The sequence below is a fragment of the Corvus kubaryi genome, unplaced genomic scaffold (genome assembly GCF_017639235.1).
Source record: "Corvus kubaryi isolate FWS band 111438036 unplaced genomic scaffold, C.kubaryi_AGA036_p1.0 37384, whole genome shotgun sequence".
Lineage (NCBI taxonomy): Eukaryota > Metazoa > Chordata > Aves > Passeriformes > Corvidae > Corvus > Corvus kubaryi.
Window position 1 is genome coordinate 2,198,475 of NW_024581126.1, and position 16,422 is coordinate 2,214,896.

Here is a 16,422-nt window from a genome sequence, read left to right on the forward strand (position 1 = left end):
TTCCTGTTTTTAGTTTTATGTTTTTAGAGGGTTTCTTTGGTTTGTATTTTGGCTGGGTTTTTTCCAAAACAGAACTTGAATCATCACAAATTAAATATTTGTTTAGGCGTAAAACTTTCCAAAAAACATAAGCTCGTACTGAGACACAATCATCATTTGGAGTCATTCTCAAGAAAAAGCACTTCCCCAGAAAACATTAAAAAAACAAAGAAAAGAGAAAAATTAGATTAGATTAAAGAAAGATGACTAAATATTACGTGACCAGAAGTTAGACAGGTTTTTTTTTTTTCCACAGCCAAGCAGGGAGATAGGGAAAGGGCAAAGCAAAAGACATGTCAGAAGAGAAACTAAAGCCAAATTAACTAAGAAATTTTGTGTTTTAAAAGTGATGGTAGTGATATAGCAAGAAAACACTTAGCAAAGGCACTCTAGCAAAGCTGAGATAAGCAAGTTGTCAACAGAAGAGTGAGCCCAGCTTAAGAGACTGAATCCCGTTTTTGTTCAGCAGTGAACTAACCTACTTTGCCAGTACAATTTAATATTTATTTCCTCTTTTTACCTGTCTTAGTAGTTCAAAGATCCACTGTAGTAAAATACATAACAAAACAGTATTCAGAAATGTCTTATATTTTCTGAATTCGGCCGTGAAACGTTAGGTTGGAATCATTCATCCTTACGAGACACAGCAGCCATGTAGACAATCAGCTGGGGGAGTGCCCAAGGTGCAGCTAACCAGAGTCAGGTCATGCAAAACCTGGAAAACGTTATGATGTTGAGATTTTTTGTCTCATTCAAAGCATGAGCTGAAACCAGAACAAAAATGTAAAGGAAGGCAGTAAAAACTGCCCAGTTGGAATCCAGTTTGGTTTTTCTACAGCCTCATCAGTAGCAAACAGTGACTATCAGAGCTGCTTCTGTTCTGCAAGTTCCTGGTGCTCATCACTCTCTTACATTTCCTTTTACTGTTCTAAAGCAAAGCAAAACTACCTCCTGGGACAATTTCTTAACCAAAATCTTGCCTATAAGTGGTTCAGGTTGAGGTTTTTCCAGTGTACCAGAGATATTTCTATTTAATCTCATTCAAAGCGTTCACATTTTCCAGTCAGTGCTAAAATTGGCAGTGGCAGGTACTTTTCTGGGGATTTTTATTTTTGAACTCATATTTAATCCCTGAATATCATGATATGGAACCTGGAGTTCTAGAAAAATGGGTGGAAGGGTTTAATCAGGGTTAAACAATTCCACCCTACGGGAAAGGTGAACTAGAGCTTGGTTTACCATTATAAAATAAAGGGGGCTTATGCCTAGGATAATATTTGCAGTGACTCTTTTGCAAAGAAAATTTGGGAATACTCTTGCAAATGCAAAAGAAGGAGAAATTTTAAATTTTACAGACTCAGAATTCACGTCTACCTGCTTAGTCTACAAGTTCTATAGCTGGCATATTGTGATTCTTTCCTATTTAAAATACTCCTGTAATTATAGCTTTGGATCATTACTCCGTATGCTTTTAAGCAGTAAGATGACAGACTCTGTTTCAGCGATGAGACGCTGGGACAGGGAATGTAGAGAATGCAAACATGAGCAAAATACTTGGAAGTTCTGGGCACTTGTTAAAGAAAACAACATCATTTCATACAGCTCAGAATAAGCTATTTCCCAAGCAACCTGATGAGTTTATATTGGGATACAAGGTTAAAAAAACCCCAAACATACAAACCTAACAGAACATCAAGATTACCCAAGTATACCTGGATTTTTAATATAAAAAGCTTCAAAAATAATTGCAGTCATTAATTCTTTTAAAAACTACAAAACAACCTTTGCTTATAAATGCAAGAATAAATCATTTGAAATGGCTAAAAGCCTTTCAAGACTGCTTCTTTCAAAATGCAGTGTATCAAGATGTAAGGTTCCTATAAAATACTGGAACACAGCATTAGAGGAGCTGCTTTTCTAAGAAGTTGTAAAGATACCTTTTAATCTAAATGCCTTGCTAAGCACATCAGCCAACTAAACAGCATTAAAAGAACTTTTGGGTGAACACATTTGGGTGACCAAAAACAAAGGACACGGTTGGGCTGTTGTTCCAGGGACTAAAGGTAAAGGACCACTTACCTGACTTAGCTGACTACTCCAATTTTCTTAAAACGTTTTCTTCTTCAGCACAGCCTCAGGCTTTTATAAATACCACACCTTTAATGAAACCTTCACTCTTGCTACTGCTGTGCCTGCTCACTGTCCTACATTGCTTTTGCACAAGTGGGTCGTTAAATTCAGTGACCTAAACTAAGAATTTTTTTATTCACTCTAGCACAAAAAAAGCCAAAAGGACACCTCTGGGAGAACAATGAAGACACTTAACACTATCACAAAAATGCGGGTGTAAGATACAAATCTAACAAGTGATTATGCCAAAGCAGTACAAAGAAGTGCCTAATTTGGAGTCTTTGAGGTTCAGTTTATCACTGTTCATGTAAGAAATTGGTCATGTTTGCACACCATATTTTATACCGAGTGTTTAATTATCAAATATGTTCACAAATAGCACCAATTATTTGGAGGAATGAATGGCATTTTGAAGGACAGGATTGTAGTTCATCATTTGCTTGATAAATTGGATGAAGCCCTACATTGAAAAAGAATAAAAATGCATAGACTGGGAAGATTCGTCCTGAGCACAAGGCACTCCAAAGCTGTGCCACTCCAAAGGCTTACTCTGTCCAAATTCTGCATGATGTTATGCTGAGAGGCCAGATCGACTCCTGTGTACAATTCTGAGGAACACAGGACTAGAATCTCAACTTGACTGCAGGAAAAGCAAAGATGGGAGAAGACAGCCTACAATGAAAATATGAGAATTTGAATAAGGAACAGGTATAGAGTGTGTGGAATTGGAGGGAGAATAAAGAAAACTTCAGAACATCTGTCTCATAAGGTATCAAGAAAATTCTCAATTTAGGAAGACACCTCATAAGAGGGCAATTTAACCACTATTAGTGAAGACTCAGTTTGGATGTTAGTAAAAGATCTACAAAGTTCTCCTTACATTTTCTATTAAATATAATATATTTAATTGTTTAAACTTGGAGACATGAATTTGTTCTTGTTGACCACTCCAGAACAGATTGACAAAACATCCACCCAAATTTTTCCTGGAATATTTATCCTTCCTCAGAGAACAAGGAAGACAGATGAGAAGAGGTTCAGCTCTACATTTCTAATAGTCTGCATTATTTATCAGACTGAATCTATGACACTGCATGCATATGTTGATTAAAATGGCCTATATAGACACTCCTGCAGTCAGTGGTGATTACTGCCTTCGGGTTTAATTTGCCTTCGAAACAATTTGCAGACTGTTGCTAAACATTACAGAAGAGAAAGATCAGCAGCCTGCATGACAAGAGCTGGGATTGGTTTGTGTAAAGAGGCCAATGGGACAGATACCCAAAGCTTTCACTGGGTCTCACTGTGTACAATTACCATTGGCACAAGTAAGAGCCCTACCCCTGTATCCCCAAATTTCTATGGCTGAGTTTGGTATTTTGGATTCCCTAGCCATATTTAATTTAGCTATTTAACATGTGTTTGTGGGAGACAAAGTGATTTTTTTTTAAAAGGCTGAATTGTGTCCTGTGTGTACTACAAGGGAAAGAAAAAAAAAAAAGTAAGTTGGGCTGCATTAAGTAAACAAAGAGTAAAATCAGATTTTAAAGTCTCAGCTGTCTCAGAGGAGAACAGATTTAGAACGGTGGAGCGCAAACTACACTTCTCTAAAGGTCTCAGGTATAGACATAACCAAAAAGGGTACAGAAAAAAATACCTGTCCAACCTAGAATTTTAACAGCTGCGCTATTTATAGGATCATGACCCTGCAGCTTGATGATTAATAAAGACTGACTGTAGCTGGTGACCTGCAGGGTCGCACTAGAGTAAATGAGCCATGAGGAGGTTACAGCAGGTGCTTACTGCACGTCCAAGTGGGCTGCAGCACTGCCCCCACTCCAGCTGGACTGTGACCCCTTAAAACAGCGCTTTTCCAGCCCAAGTGTACCACATCCGTGTCAAAAACTCCATGTTAGGCCTTCTTTACCACCTGGCTACTCCAGCACGTGCTCCTCTGCAGAACTTTGAGGCACCACCCCTGCTGGTCAGTCTAACACCCAAGAGCTGCGCAGAGCAGCAGCCGCAGCCCCAGCAGGGTCTGGCCTAAGCACAGAGTGCAGTCAGGTTTTTCTCCATGAAAGGTGCTGTAACTCACACTTCACAGCTTGAAAGTGGCACTCAAGAGGCTTGCAAATCAAATGCTTTACAGTCTCTAAGTCATGGAAGGAAAATTTTGTTTGGTCAGCTTCCGTTTCCTTCTATCCTGGTTGTACTGGAAAGTTTTCTAGTGTGAATGAAGCACTTGCTTCATACAGTGCTTTGCTTTGACTACTTATCTGAACAGTAGATATGTCTCCTTATGGAGGCCTGTAGCTCAAAAGCAGCATTTAATCTCTTGCCATTATTAAGGAATTTCCCCAGAGTTCTGTTCCACTGTGTAACTCGTTGAATGACATATGCTCCATCTGAACACAGGGAAGACAGAACTGCAAGTGGCATTCAAGTTACTGTACACACAGCTTGTCCTTACTCTGCACAGCTGTTTAGCCATCCTTAGCATCCTCACTTTCTAATAAAAACACAGTGCAAACCCTTGAAACAAACATCTTTTTTCTTCTGGTTGCTACCACCCAGCCACGATACAAGGGACATCTGTATCTACCAGTGCAAGCATTCTTTGGATACTTAAAGGAGAATCTTACATCTGTATCCACAGGGCAGAACAGGCAGACACCATCTGAATAAACTTTATTTAACTGTGCTAACGTGGGATGAGCATGGTGAGTACTGCTTGTGGCACAGATACAAAAATCTAGTTATAGATAAACTTTGGAACTCCCACCTGCCAATTAGAACACTGAGTTCAGATTGCAATCCATACAATGCAGCTAATTAAACAACCTTCCCTCAGCTGAGATCCATTGGGCTTTTTTTTTCCCCTCTATATAGAATTTCCATTTGCTTCCCACTCTGACAACTTCAAAATGCCTCTGTACTTCAGCAAAGCTTAGTGAGTTTCTCACTGTGAATTAGACATAAAGACAAAACTCAGGCCAAATTTTTCTCATTAGCCCCAGCCCTAGAGATACTAAAAACTGAAATGAAGAAATTAATGATGACAAGCTTCTTTTAAAATAGAAGAAGCATCACTATTTCTACTTCTTAGCAGTAGCTGATCCTTCAATACTAGCTTATTCTTTAAAAACCCAACCTTATTAAAAAGTCCGTATTAAAAATATTTCTCCCAAATAGGAATGCATTTCATTTTAAGGAACATGGAGTTATTCCAACTTCAAAGAAGTTCTCACTTATTCTAGATTTTCTTACAAAGTGTATGAAAACCAGACAGAGGCCTCTAAGCAAATTCAGTAGGAAAACAGGCCAATTACTTATTGAGTTTGCACATCATATTTGCTATATAGAAAAATATAGAAGAAATATAGGAAGAGATGTGGATTTCTCTCTCCTTGCCGATCACCAGAATTGGAACTTTTGAGTACTTCTATTGAAAAGCTTGAAACCTGAGGCAAGTGAAATCTTCCACCTAGAAGTCATTATTAAAATTACTATCAATATTATTATACATCCTGTAAATTATTAACACTATAATTTAGTATTTCTAAGCCTGGAAAGTCAAACAGCAAACAATACCTCATGTGAGAATCAAACCTACATACATCATTTCTACCTTCTTCCATAAATATGATATATATTCTCAATTTCCAGAATTCCCTGCATGAAGTAGCTGAAAATACCAGTTTGTGAATCATTACTCTGGATTCCAATCCTTTTCATAATAAAAATTTCATCCCACTGAATGTGTTCATTAAGTAAAGTACTACTGAGCATAAATAAAACAGCAGAATCTAATTTATGAATGATAAAACAGTCATTACAGCCATGGTAAACACTTCTCAGAGTCATATTCTACATCCCAGTGGACAAAAATATCAAGGCAAAGAAACACCAAACCCAAAATGTGAATAGAACAGTTCTGATATTTGCTTTGGATAAAAAGTTCAGGTGCCCTGGGGTCTAGTTCAAACAACTGATGCTCATTTTTAAGAGTGTGGGAAGGGGAGCTGAAGTCCAGGTGCAGGAGCCTCGATCCCTTGAACATGCATGGGATGTAAAACATGCTGTGTTGTCCTCATGTCAGCATCCACAAACATTTATGCTTACTTAAACATGGTCTGCATTCTGCTGGGCATATAAAATCTCCCTTTGAGCCAGGAAAGCAGTAAGGAAGACTCCAAGGAGTGTAGGTCAGGGAAAGTTCTCTCACCTGGAAAGATCCTGCGTGGTCTTCCTCTTTGTCACCTTCTTTTCCTTCCTTGAGGGCGATCAATGTGAACCCTCGAAAATAGGCAGGAGTGGCAGCAGAAAGCGTCACTGAGACATGATGAACAAAGAGATAACAAAAACATAACATTAACTGTGAAGTCAGCCACTTACATATAATTTCACTGCTTGAAAGGTGTGTGTTCTAAGTTGGCATTAACCAAAGCTAGAGCACTGATGACAGGGAGCCAAGCCAGCCAGAATACAGAATGTTCAGTCCAAGTTTCCACATCAGCTGAGAAACACTGGCATGAAATACCTCAGCTTTTTTATTTTACCCCCACTTTTTTTTAAAGCACATTGATAATCTGCTCAGATCTACAGGAGGGTTGTTTTGCTGGCGGTTTGGGGGTGAGGGCACACGTTAGGAGGTTTACTTCTTTGTGGGGGTTTTTTTTGGTGACAGTTTTTTGTTTATTTGGGGAGTGGGTGGGTGGTAATATGAGGGAGCACCTCCTAAATATTTAAATTCAGCTTTTGTCCTGGTCTCAGCACAAAAAGTGTATTTTAGTACACAGAAAGTCTCTCTGTCTGTAATAGCAGATGACCACATTGCCTACTCCAGCTCAGCTACACTCAACACTGCACTCCAGCTTCAGGAAATGGGGGATCTCAAAATATCCTTCCTCTGCTTCATCCTCAGGGCAAAACAGGGCACAAAGTTAAACTCATGGCTGAAGGTGACCTCTAAAGTTTGTGCTGCCAGCTCTGATTGCCAAACCAATCCCACACACCAGCAAACACCGTTCACACACCTGTCCTGACCAGGAAGGCAGCCCTGGATCCACCAGCAGAGAACAGATAACGTAATGCTGACTAACCTGATTTCACCATGCTCAACATCAGGATTAAATCCCTGATTTTATGCCAGTGCAAGATAGCTTTGTGTGATCTTTCTGTTTGCCATCAGCAGCACCCAAGCACCACCCAGCAACATTTGAGTTCACAGAATCACAGGATATTCCGGGTTGGAAGGGACCCACAAGGATCATCAAGTCCAGCTCTTAAGTGAATGGTGCCTACAGGGTTCAACCCACGGTTTTAGCACCAGGCTCTAAGCAGCTGAGATAATCTCAGGGTCATCAGCTGAGGCTCTTTTGAACTCTGTCAGAAAGACAGAATGAGGCAGAACTTTGAGAAAGGACTTTTAAAATTGCCAAACTCTCTTCAACAACTTATAGGAATCCTTTCCTGAAACAGCGGTAAATTTTAGGAAAAAAAAAAATTCTAGAATTAAACTAAAAGAGACAGAAAATAGAACTCTTACTTCTTTAAAGTAGCTTTTACTTTAAGCATAATGCAGAGAGCATCGCTCGTAGGACTTTATTGTCACACTCTCCAACCCTAACAGGCACAATAAAAACTGAAGACCACCCACAGTTTTCAGAGTAAACTGCAACTACCAGGGCTGCTCCATAGAAGAGTACCCACAAGAGACTCCCTCTCTCACAAACAGGCCATGAGGGGTTGAATCACATTGCTAAAAATTATAGATTGCCCTTAAGAGGTATGGATTTCAAAATACGCCCCAGAGTTCATTTGGAACATATGGAGAGCCCTTTGATCTATAAATTCGGTAGCAGAAAAATATAAAATAGGCTATGTGAACATTTCTAGCATTATGCAGCTGTATTTGGGTCTAAAACTCATGGTATTTATACAAACACCTAACTTTTCTGACTATATGTGGGAAAAAAAGGGATTGGAAAGATTTATTTAAATATTCAAACTTTTGTGTAAGTGCCATGCTTTGACCTATAAACCTGCAAACACCTGTACAATCTGGGGTAGTGACTGGCATAATAGCAAGTCCCCCAACTCTCGAGATTTTCAACACACTTTTCATTCCATGGAACCTTATTATGTGGTTGAATGTCATGATTCTGAGGGAGAAAGAAAATTTCACATATTATATACCAAAACTGGGTAGAAGCATAATGCCATGAAAATTTCTGCTTAGTTTACAAAGTATTGCTCCAATTCATTAATTCATTTTCTGCCCAATAATTAGTATAATTAGTCCAATTTTGCAAACTTCTGCAGCTCTGTCTAAATGCAAACCCACAGGCAGGCTCTCAGTTGCTCTGAGAACAGCACACTGCTGAACTCAACAGAGATGAACACATTACTCCTGCTTGAACACTGACTCTTAGAAATTAACTGCCATAAAGGTCTTTTACACGCAACAATTTTTTCTATATCATATGCAATTAAAGACTCTGAATCACTATGAGTAAAAGGTTACACCATAAATACTTAAATATGTATGGAAGCAAACAGAGGATCCAGCTGCGAATTGACTCAACAGTTTTCATTTTCCTCACAAAGTTACGCATCAAACCAGTTTTCAAAATTTTGAACACCTACCTATGTAACAGAGGAGATCTGAAATGCTACAGAAGCATCAGAAAAAAAAGCAAAAGGAAGGTAATTCCAAAGCCTGACTCATAGTTTTTGAATGCTTGGGGTTAGCAATACTCCTGCTGTGGCCGCAGTCATTTCAACCCCGAGGAGTGATGCCGCCCTCCCCCAGGCTCGCTGCTCGCTCAGCAGCCGCATGCAGGCAGCTGTGCTCTCAGCTGGGCTCGGGAACACATCCAGCCGAAAAGTCAAACAAACCAAGCCCAGCCGGAGAGTTCAGCCGGGTCCATCCCCAGGCGCGCTGTGCCGGCGGGGGACACACGGACACGGGGAGGGGCCGGCAGCGCAGGGACCCGCCCGAGCGGAGCGGGCCCGGGGGGGATTTAGCGTCCGGGCAGCCTCAGCTCGGGGATAGCAAGCGGGATGTGTGCTTTGGTAGCCCTGAGCTAGGCCAGAACTCTGGGAACAGCTGGGCTGGGAAGGTTTCCGTCAGTGCTCGGAACCATCCGTGTGCTGCGGTGACGCGGGGCTCCGTCCCGAGCGCTCCCCACGCAGAGCTCGCTCCGGGGCTGCTGCTGGAGCCACCGGCTCGGGAATGGCACGGCAGAGGCTCGCACTGCACGGGCGGCACTGGGAAGCTGTCAGACCACATCTGCTTCTCGCAAGAGAGCGGCTCTTTGTTGCGTAAGAGCTGAGAGTTCTTGGGCTAAACTCTGCCATTTTAAACAACAGCTGAGTCCTGCTCACGCCGCGTTCACGCTAATTAACTTCCACCGAACAATATGAACTTCCTGAAAAGATCAGTTAAATCTCAGTGCAAGCCTCAGAGTTAAGGATTTCTCTTTAAAGGGAAGATTACATACCAGCAGTTATTTTGTCTGCTTCCATCCCTCCGGCAAATCTCTAATTACTTTACAAGTTGCACTTTGGCACACACCTTCAACATGCTCCTCTTTCCCCAGTGTCCCAAGCTAAAGGTGGGGTGATCAAAGCAGTTGCTCCTTTGGTTTCAGGCAAGAAATCTGACTTTTCTCATCCTACACAATTCACATCCTGTGCTGTACCTTGCACAAGTACCAACAAATACATGTTCCGTATTTTATCCGTATTTTGTGAAACCTGGGAATGGCTAATACGGTTACAGATTGAGTGCTTGTTTGCAAAGTGTTTGCATGTTGAGGGAAGAAGAAAGAAATGGAAAGAAAAAGACTCAACATTCCTTAGAAGACAAGTCCCCAAATCAGTGCAGTGGAGTGCAACACCTTAAATGAGCCTTTCCTCAAAAACGGAGAAACTGGACTGACCTACAAGTGGAAATCCCATTAAAACCAGAAACAGCATCTACATCAAAGGTCTATGTAAGGATTATAACTAGTCTTATCCTCCTTTTCTTCTTCAAAATAATAATTTCATTATATAATAGCAGAAAGTATGTCTGCTGCATGTTGTTAGCATTTGAAGTGGACATACTACTGTCTTTTTGTGGAAGCAATTTTATTTGCATTTTAATAGCATGTAACTTACCTCATTTTTTCATGGAAATCTCATGCAATCATTAATCTAACTCTACAATTAATAAAGCCAGGACTGGGTATTTTCAAGGATCATTACCCTGTAGCACCATCCAAACTTAAGGCTCATTTGTCCCTTTGAATGCAATGAGAGCTCTGACCTTCAGTGGAAGCAAGAGCAGCTCCACCAAGGTCGAAGGTAACCAGCAGGGAGGAGAGGACCTTGACCATAGGATGCCCACAAACCTGGTCCTACAGGAAGACATTTTTAATTGTCTGACAGGAAAACGTGCCCTTATTTACTGCTGCCGGTGCCTGCAGACGGAGGAGCTGAATACCCACCCACTCAGAGAAATTATTCGGTGCCCAGGGCCACTGTTTTCTATCACAGCTCCAGAGGTGGAAAACCAAGGCTCCACCCAGGGTTTCCCCTTAGGGCAATAGATTCTGATTGATCTAAAGGTGAATAACTGCAGGGGAGCCATAAAAACTTCCCCAAAGGCAAATAGCAGCTGTGAACTGCGGTCTCCTGATTCCCACACTGCAAGAGTGCTGAGATATTTCCTCCAGTCATTACAGCTTGAGAGTCTGATGTGTCACATCCACCGATGTCATGAAGATAAATGGATGTCCCTATACTGTCACTTTTGTGGAGTACATTTGCATGTACATTTAATTCCTGTGTTATCCACCTTGAAAATACTACTTTATTCCAACAGCCCACTACGGAATGTGCCAAGGATCCAGGTTGCTGTAAACCAGGCAGGGGCCATGGAAACAGGAATATCTGGCTCCAACCCTAAGCAGGTTGTGCAAGTTTCTGCCATGTTGTGTATCTAGTAATTTTCAGGTAAAAAAATACAAACAAACAGATAAAACCCCACAGACCTGTCATATCTCATTTTTTTAATCATTAGTTGGATTTTCCATTCTTTGCATAAAACAGTAATTAAGTTTCAGTTGGACTCTAGAATTGCCTTTGAAAACGAGCTCTCAAAACTTTCTGTATGTTGGTAGTTTTAACTGCTGCTGTAGGTAACATATATGTTGCAGCAACATTTACTTGTGTTCTTCCAACAATTCCAGAGGAGTCCTGAAAGAACAATCTACACACCCTAATGTGCCACCTGAATACTTCAGTCCTAAGTATCAGAAACGCAGGCACGTATTTTGTTCTACATTTTAACTTTTTACTATTAGCTGTAAATTTCTCACTTCCAAGCAACTATAATAGCCTGTGATTTTATTAATTGAGTTCCTAATGCCAAGACCTAATATCTCCAGGAAATTAGTTCTGCTAATTCATCTGGGAGTTTCTTTCTTCCTACATTTCTATGCAATAGAAACTTCTTTGGTAGATGACTGAAAATGTCCAATAACATTTTTACAGAAGTGAATTCCAAAACTTTTAAAGAATGTTCATATTTGTCACTATCAAAGAACTTGGCACATCTTTTTCCTGCTTAGTAGATGTATCAAGTTGACATGCCACATGAAATCTTTCAGGCTCAAGGTACTAATCCTAGTGTCTGGAACAGCTAACCAGCTTGTGGGAAATGTGCATTTCCTCACATCACGTTAAAATAAAACAATTTTGGGGGAAAAAAATCAAATCAGTATCGTGCAAAGTTACAGAATGGTGCTTAAAACAGGTGAACCATTGCTGCAGATGCATTTCTCAACCTTTGAAAAAACACAGTGATTATGCTACATGCACTCTTCTTTTCCCTATCTATACTAAGATTCCCATGTTCATGCAATGGGAAAACATTGTCTCAGCTCTTTACAGCTCTTTACCCTGGATCTAAGAAACACTTAGAAGAATCTCCCAATATTTTTTTTCCAAAGTGACACCTACAAAGTTGTTAGTTATGGTACCTAAAAATGTCCAAATTATTTTTAAAGTGCTTTTAAAATACAAGTTAAACAGTACATTCCAAGAAGGTTTATTTCTGAAGGCATTATATAGTGAGGCAAGAAAAGTGACCAAAACCTGCATTTGCCCATTAATTAGTAAAATACACTCAAATGTGCTTTGGAAGTTCATTTCAAGGATTGTAAGTGACATGCTCATGGAAGAACGAATGCCTCCATAGCTTATTTACAGTGGTCGTTAGCACTGTCTCTGCCTCTTTCCTGTTTGAACCATCTGTTCATTTACCCAGAAAAAAAAGAGGGGTGGGATAAACGTAAGTGGGAAATGTGGGAAGTTGGCAGTGTGCTGCATCATGTTTGCCCATATGCTAACTCATTATATTAACATTCATATTTCAGGGCAAGAACAATTAGCTCCGAGCTTCCTCTCCTTCCTGCTGAATGTTAAAGCTTCTCCCATGCACTGGGTTATATTTAAAGGGACAGGAAGAAATCCCAGATAAGTAGGTAAACGAGGGAAGAGTGTGCTTTGTATGGCTGCAACTTGCGATCCCGTGCGAGCGCTGAGCCGGTAGAGAGGATTCATAAAAGAAAGGAAATTTCTCTTAATGAGGAATGCTTGGGAGTAAAGTGATACACTGAAACCCAACTCCCTCTCACTTGTCACGGAAGCATCCCCAATAAAGTAGTGCGTGGGGGTATATTACCCTGTCTTAACCCCCACAGTTACACACACACACGCCAAGAGGGATCCAGGGCTGACAGGCAGAGACTCGTTACAGCTCCAGAGCCACTTATCCTCACCATTATCGTTAGTATGGGATGTAGAGGATGTCCAACTTACCCCGGTAACTGTTTCCAGGCTTGTAAAATTCTGGATCGCCCTCCACCCTGAGGCTGAATTCATTGTACCCTTCCCTCCTGGTGCCTTGGGCTCGCAGGATCCGACTGCAATATCCCTCGGATTTCGCGGCTTTCTCCAAGGTTTCGTCAGAAAAACCCTTCGCTACCAAGGGGAAAGTCAGCGCCAGGAGCCGCAGGGCCAGCGGCTGCAGATGCGCTCCCATCCTCGGCGCTCCGCACAACTTTTTGTCGCCGGGGCGGCCGTGCCCGGGAGCGGGGCGGCGGTGAGAGCGGGCCGGGGGGCACGGGGGGGCAGGGCAGGGCAGGGCAGGGCAGGGCAGGCAGGGCACGGCAGGACGGGCTGAGCGGTCCCGGGCAGCCCCAGCCGGCAGCGGCCCCCAGCGTGAGCCTGCCAGGTCGGATCGGAGGGACCGGCTCGGCTGCTGCCGGCGAGAGGGAGGGGAAAAGCAGGGAGGGGGCAGAGAGGGAGGGGACGGGAGAGAAGGGGAGGGAAGGAGGGAGGGAGGGAAGTCTGATCTTGCCCAGATCCCGAACTGAAGTGCTGTTTTGTTTCAGAGCGTGTGATTAGCAGCTCGGTGGTGTTTACTTAGGCGAGCTGAATTCACAGGGTTTGGTGAAAGAGCGGAGCAGGGGACGCTGCTGTCTCCCAGACACCCAGCGCAGAGCTGCTGCCGCTCGGGCTGAGCCCACAGACCTGAAATTAATCACCCGCATTCCTGCCGAAGTCTATAGTTACTGTAGGGATAACAAGGCTCAAAGAATTTCCCGACACCCCTCCACCCCTCCCGTCTTTCTCCGAACCAGCAGACATGATAAACATTACCAACTAAACCAGCGGAGATGAACCCAGACAGCCCTCGCTCGCTGCACGTCTGACAAGCGAGGAGCATCGGCTGCAGCTCCTCGGGTACCACGGAGGGGAGAGAGAGATGCGGGGAGGCGGCTGTGCCAGAAACACGAGACCCATCCCCACAGCAGCCTGCCACTGTGCACATCAGAGACGCAGGCTGTGTGAGTGTGCTCGCAACAGCTGTGAGCACAGTTCACCTCCGTGAGCGTGGGAGGTCTGCTCCAACACTCGGGAAAATCCCAGCAGATGCACACAGGAGAAAGCAAGGGGAGAGCAGGGCTCATTATTTTGCCTTTACACAAGGCACACTGAGGCGCAACGACACTGAATGACTTATCTAAATCCACAAAAGAAGATTACAACGGTGGAAAAAAGAAAGTGAACCTAGACCCCTGGGGTCCCTAACTCCAGGGTTTTGATCCTAAAATGCTGTTCTTCTCCCTCTCCCTCCCTCCACTGTTTTGTAAGAGAAGGAGAAAGCAGGAAAGGTCTTCAAGCAGGACCTGAATTCTTTCAGGGTGACAGATGCACAAGAGGGCACAAATCCCTTTCTAACCCCTTTCTCCAGGTTAGGACTGTAGCAGATGGATGAATACAACTGCATTTATGCACAACTTCCAATAAGTACGAGAAACAGCAAGCAGTTTGAAGTCCTCCTGGACCCCCACTAAGGCATTTGTTAGCATCAGATTTGCAAATTTTTGGGTTCCGAACTTACCTTTGGAAGTTGATTAGCAACAACCTCATGTTGCATGCCAAATAAAGGTGTTTATCTGAGGTGTCTGTGAGGATGCAGGACCTTTCACTTTCTGAAAGTTTCCTTGCCAAGAGCTTTGCTACTCTGAGCTTGTTTATATTTCAGTCTCTGTGTTACATGCAAACTGTCACAGCCTCAAACTATTCATTCTCTAAAGATAATGTTAACAGTTGGATGAGATTTTAGCTTTTGCTGCAAACACAGAGCTACTGGCAATGTCCCTCCATGTCCGTGAAGAGGCAGTCAAGCTTTCATAACCACACTGAGTGGTAACATCCAAACCATAAGGACATGCCTGTTTGGACACCTGCTACAGTGGCTGTGGCTGACTGTAGAGACTTCCACTGCTGAGAAAAGTTTGATTAGGGAAGGATAAGAGGTCTTTACAGCACAAGTTGCTTTTTCTGATCCTCACATCTCGCTGGAGGAAGGAGAATGAGCAATCCTGACTTTCCAGTGTATTATCCCTGGTCCTCTGCTTCCACTCAGTCTGCTCCCTTCATGGTTGACCCTCCACCCAACCTGCCAGTATGGAGGCAAATTGAGCCATCATCTTTAAGGCATCAATATTCAGCCTGCTTTTGCTACTGAAGCCTTGAGTTGGCACAGTTATGCATGCTTCCAAAGACCGATGTTCATGTGGGTTATTAAGTGACTACAGTTCAGCAATGTCATAAACTCTTGGGTCTCATTTGACCATCATCTTCACCTCATTCATTTATGAGAACAAGCTTTGCTTTATGCAGGTTCCTCAGTCAAAGATGCCTTTAAATTTGATTAATTCTCCATATTTGACTTCTCATTTCTTTTGCTGAGATTGATTGAAAAGCAATTACTTGACTAAAGAATTCCTGACAGGAACTGCACAGGCTTCTGCACAATCCACCTTTGTTTTGAGACAGTGTTGTGTTCTAACTCAACGCTCCTCAAAGTGGTTTTAGTCCTTTTCAGATTTTTTGGTGTTTTATATGGTAACTAATTCATCAGCATCTATTGACTCCTAACTTTCAATAGATTTTTTTATCTCTTACTTTTTAATTCCTGAATTGGCCCGGTCTGTTGCTTCTGGTACTTTTTTGTTCAAAAGCATTGTAAAGTTTCCTAGAAATGCATAACACAGTGTCTTGCTAAAAGTGAATGCTCCAACTTAGCAACTGATATAGACAAATTAACCTGCACTGCCTACAGCCATGAAATGAGTAATTTGTTGTAGAGACGGTTTAGAATATGGGCAATGTCATTAAGCATGGGCATCCTCAGGGTTTTCTATTTGTTCTACTAATTAGTGTGTGTTTGCCTAAAGCATCCAGCATGATGTATCAGTCAAAGATGCATGCAAACTGATGAGCCCAACCATCCATGGCAAATTTAACAGAGGAAGCCTCGTATCTTAGAGACTGCAGCGCTGCTTTCCTTTGTGCACTTTCTAGGAAGAATAAAGTTGCTGTCCATGACCATTAGGCATAACAATCATTACTGGGATAATATTGCATCTGATGGAGCTGTAATGGTTGGAGGAAACTCTCTCTTCCCTCCCCCTCGCCTCCACAAAGTGGGCTTTCCTAACAAACAAAAATCATTTCACAAGATCAGCAGTCTTTCCTACTTTTTGTTTCCCCAGTAAAGGAGCCCATTTTTTCAAGTGCCATTTTAGAAGAATGCACTAAGTACTGCAGAATAGCCCTGCATTGACTGGAAGATATGATAGGGGGCATTTAATTTTTTTTATTTTCCTTCTGCTTCTATGATTTCAA

At 42.2% G+C, this 16,422-nt stretch overlaps 1 protein-coding gene across 1 annotated transcript in view; it reads right to left on the bottom strand.

Annotated features, from left to right (window-relative positions):
* SPON1 (spondin 1) overlaps window positions 1-13,499 on the bottom strand; it is a 175,505-nt gene extending 162,006 nt beyond the window's left edge. The window contains exons 1-2 of the mRNA XM_042035479.1: window positions 13,042-13,499; window positions 6,395-6,501 (exon numbers count right to left, since the gene is read on the bottom strand). Of these exons, the coding sequence (XP_041891413.1) occupies window positions 6,395-6,501; window positions 13,042-13,264 (330 nt within the window). The 5' untranslated portion in view covers window positions 13,265-13,499. The remainder of the gene's footprint in view (window positions 1-6,394; window positions 6,502-13,041) is intronic.
* Between the last annotated feature and the right edge of the window lie 2,923 nt (window positions 13,500-16,422).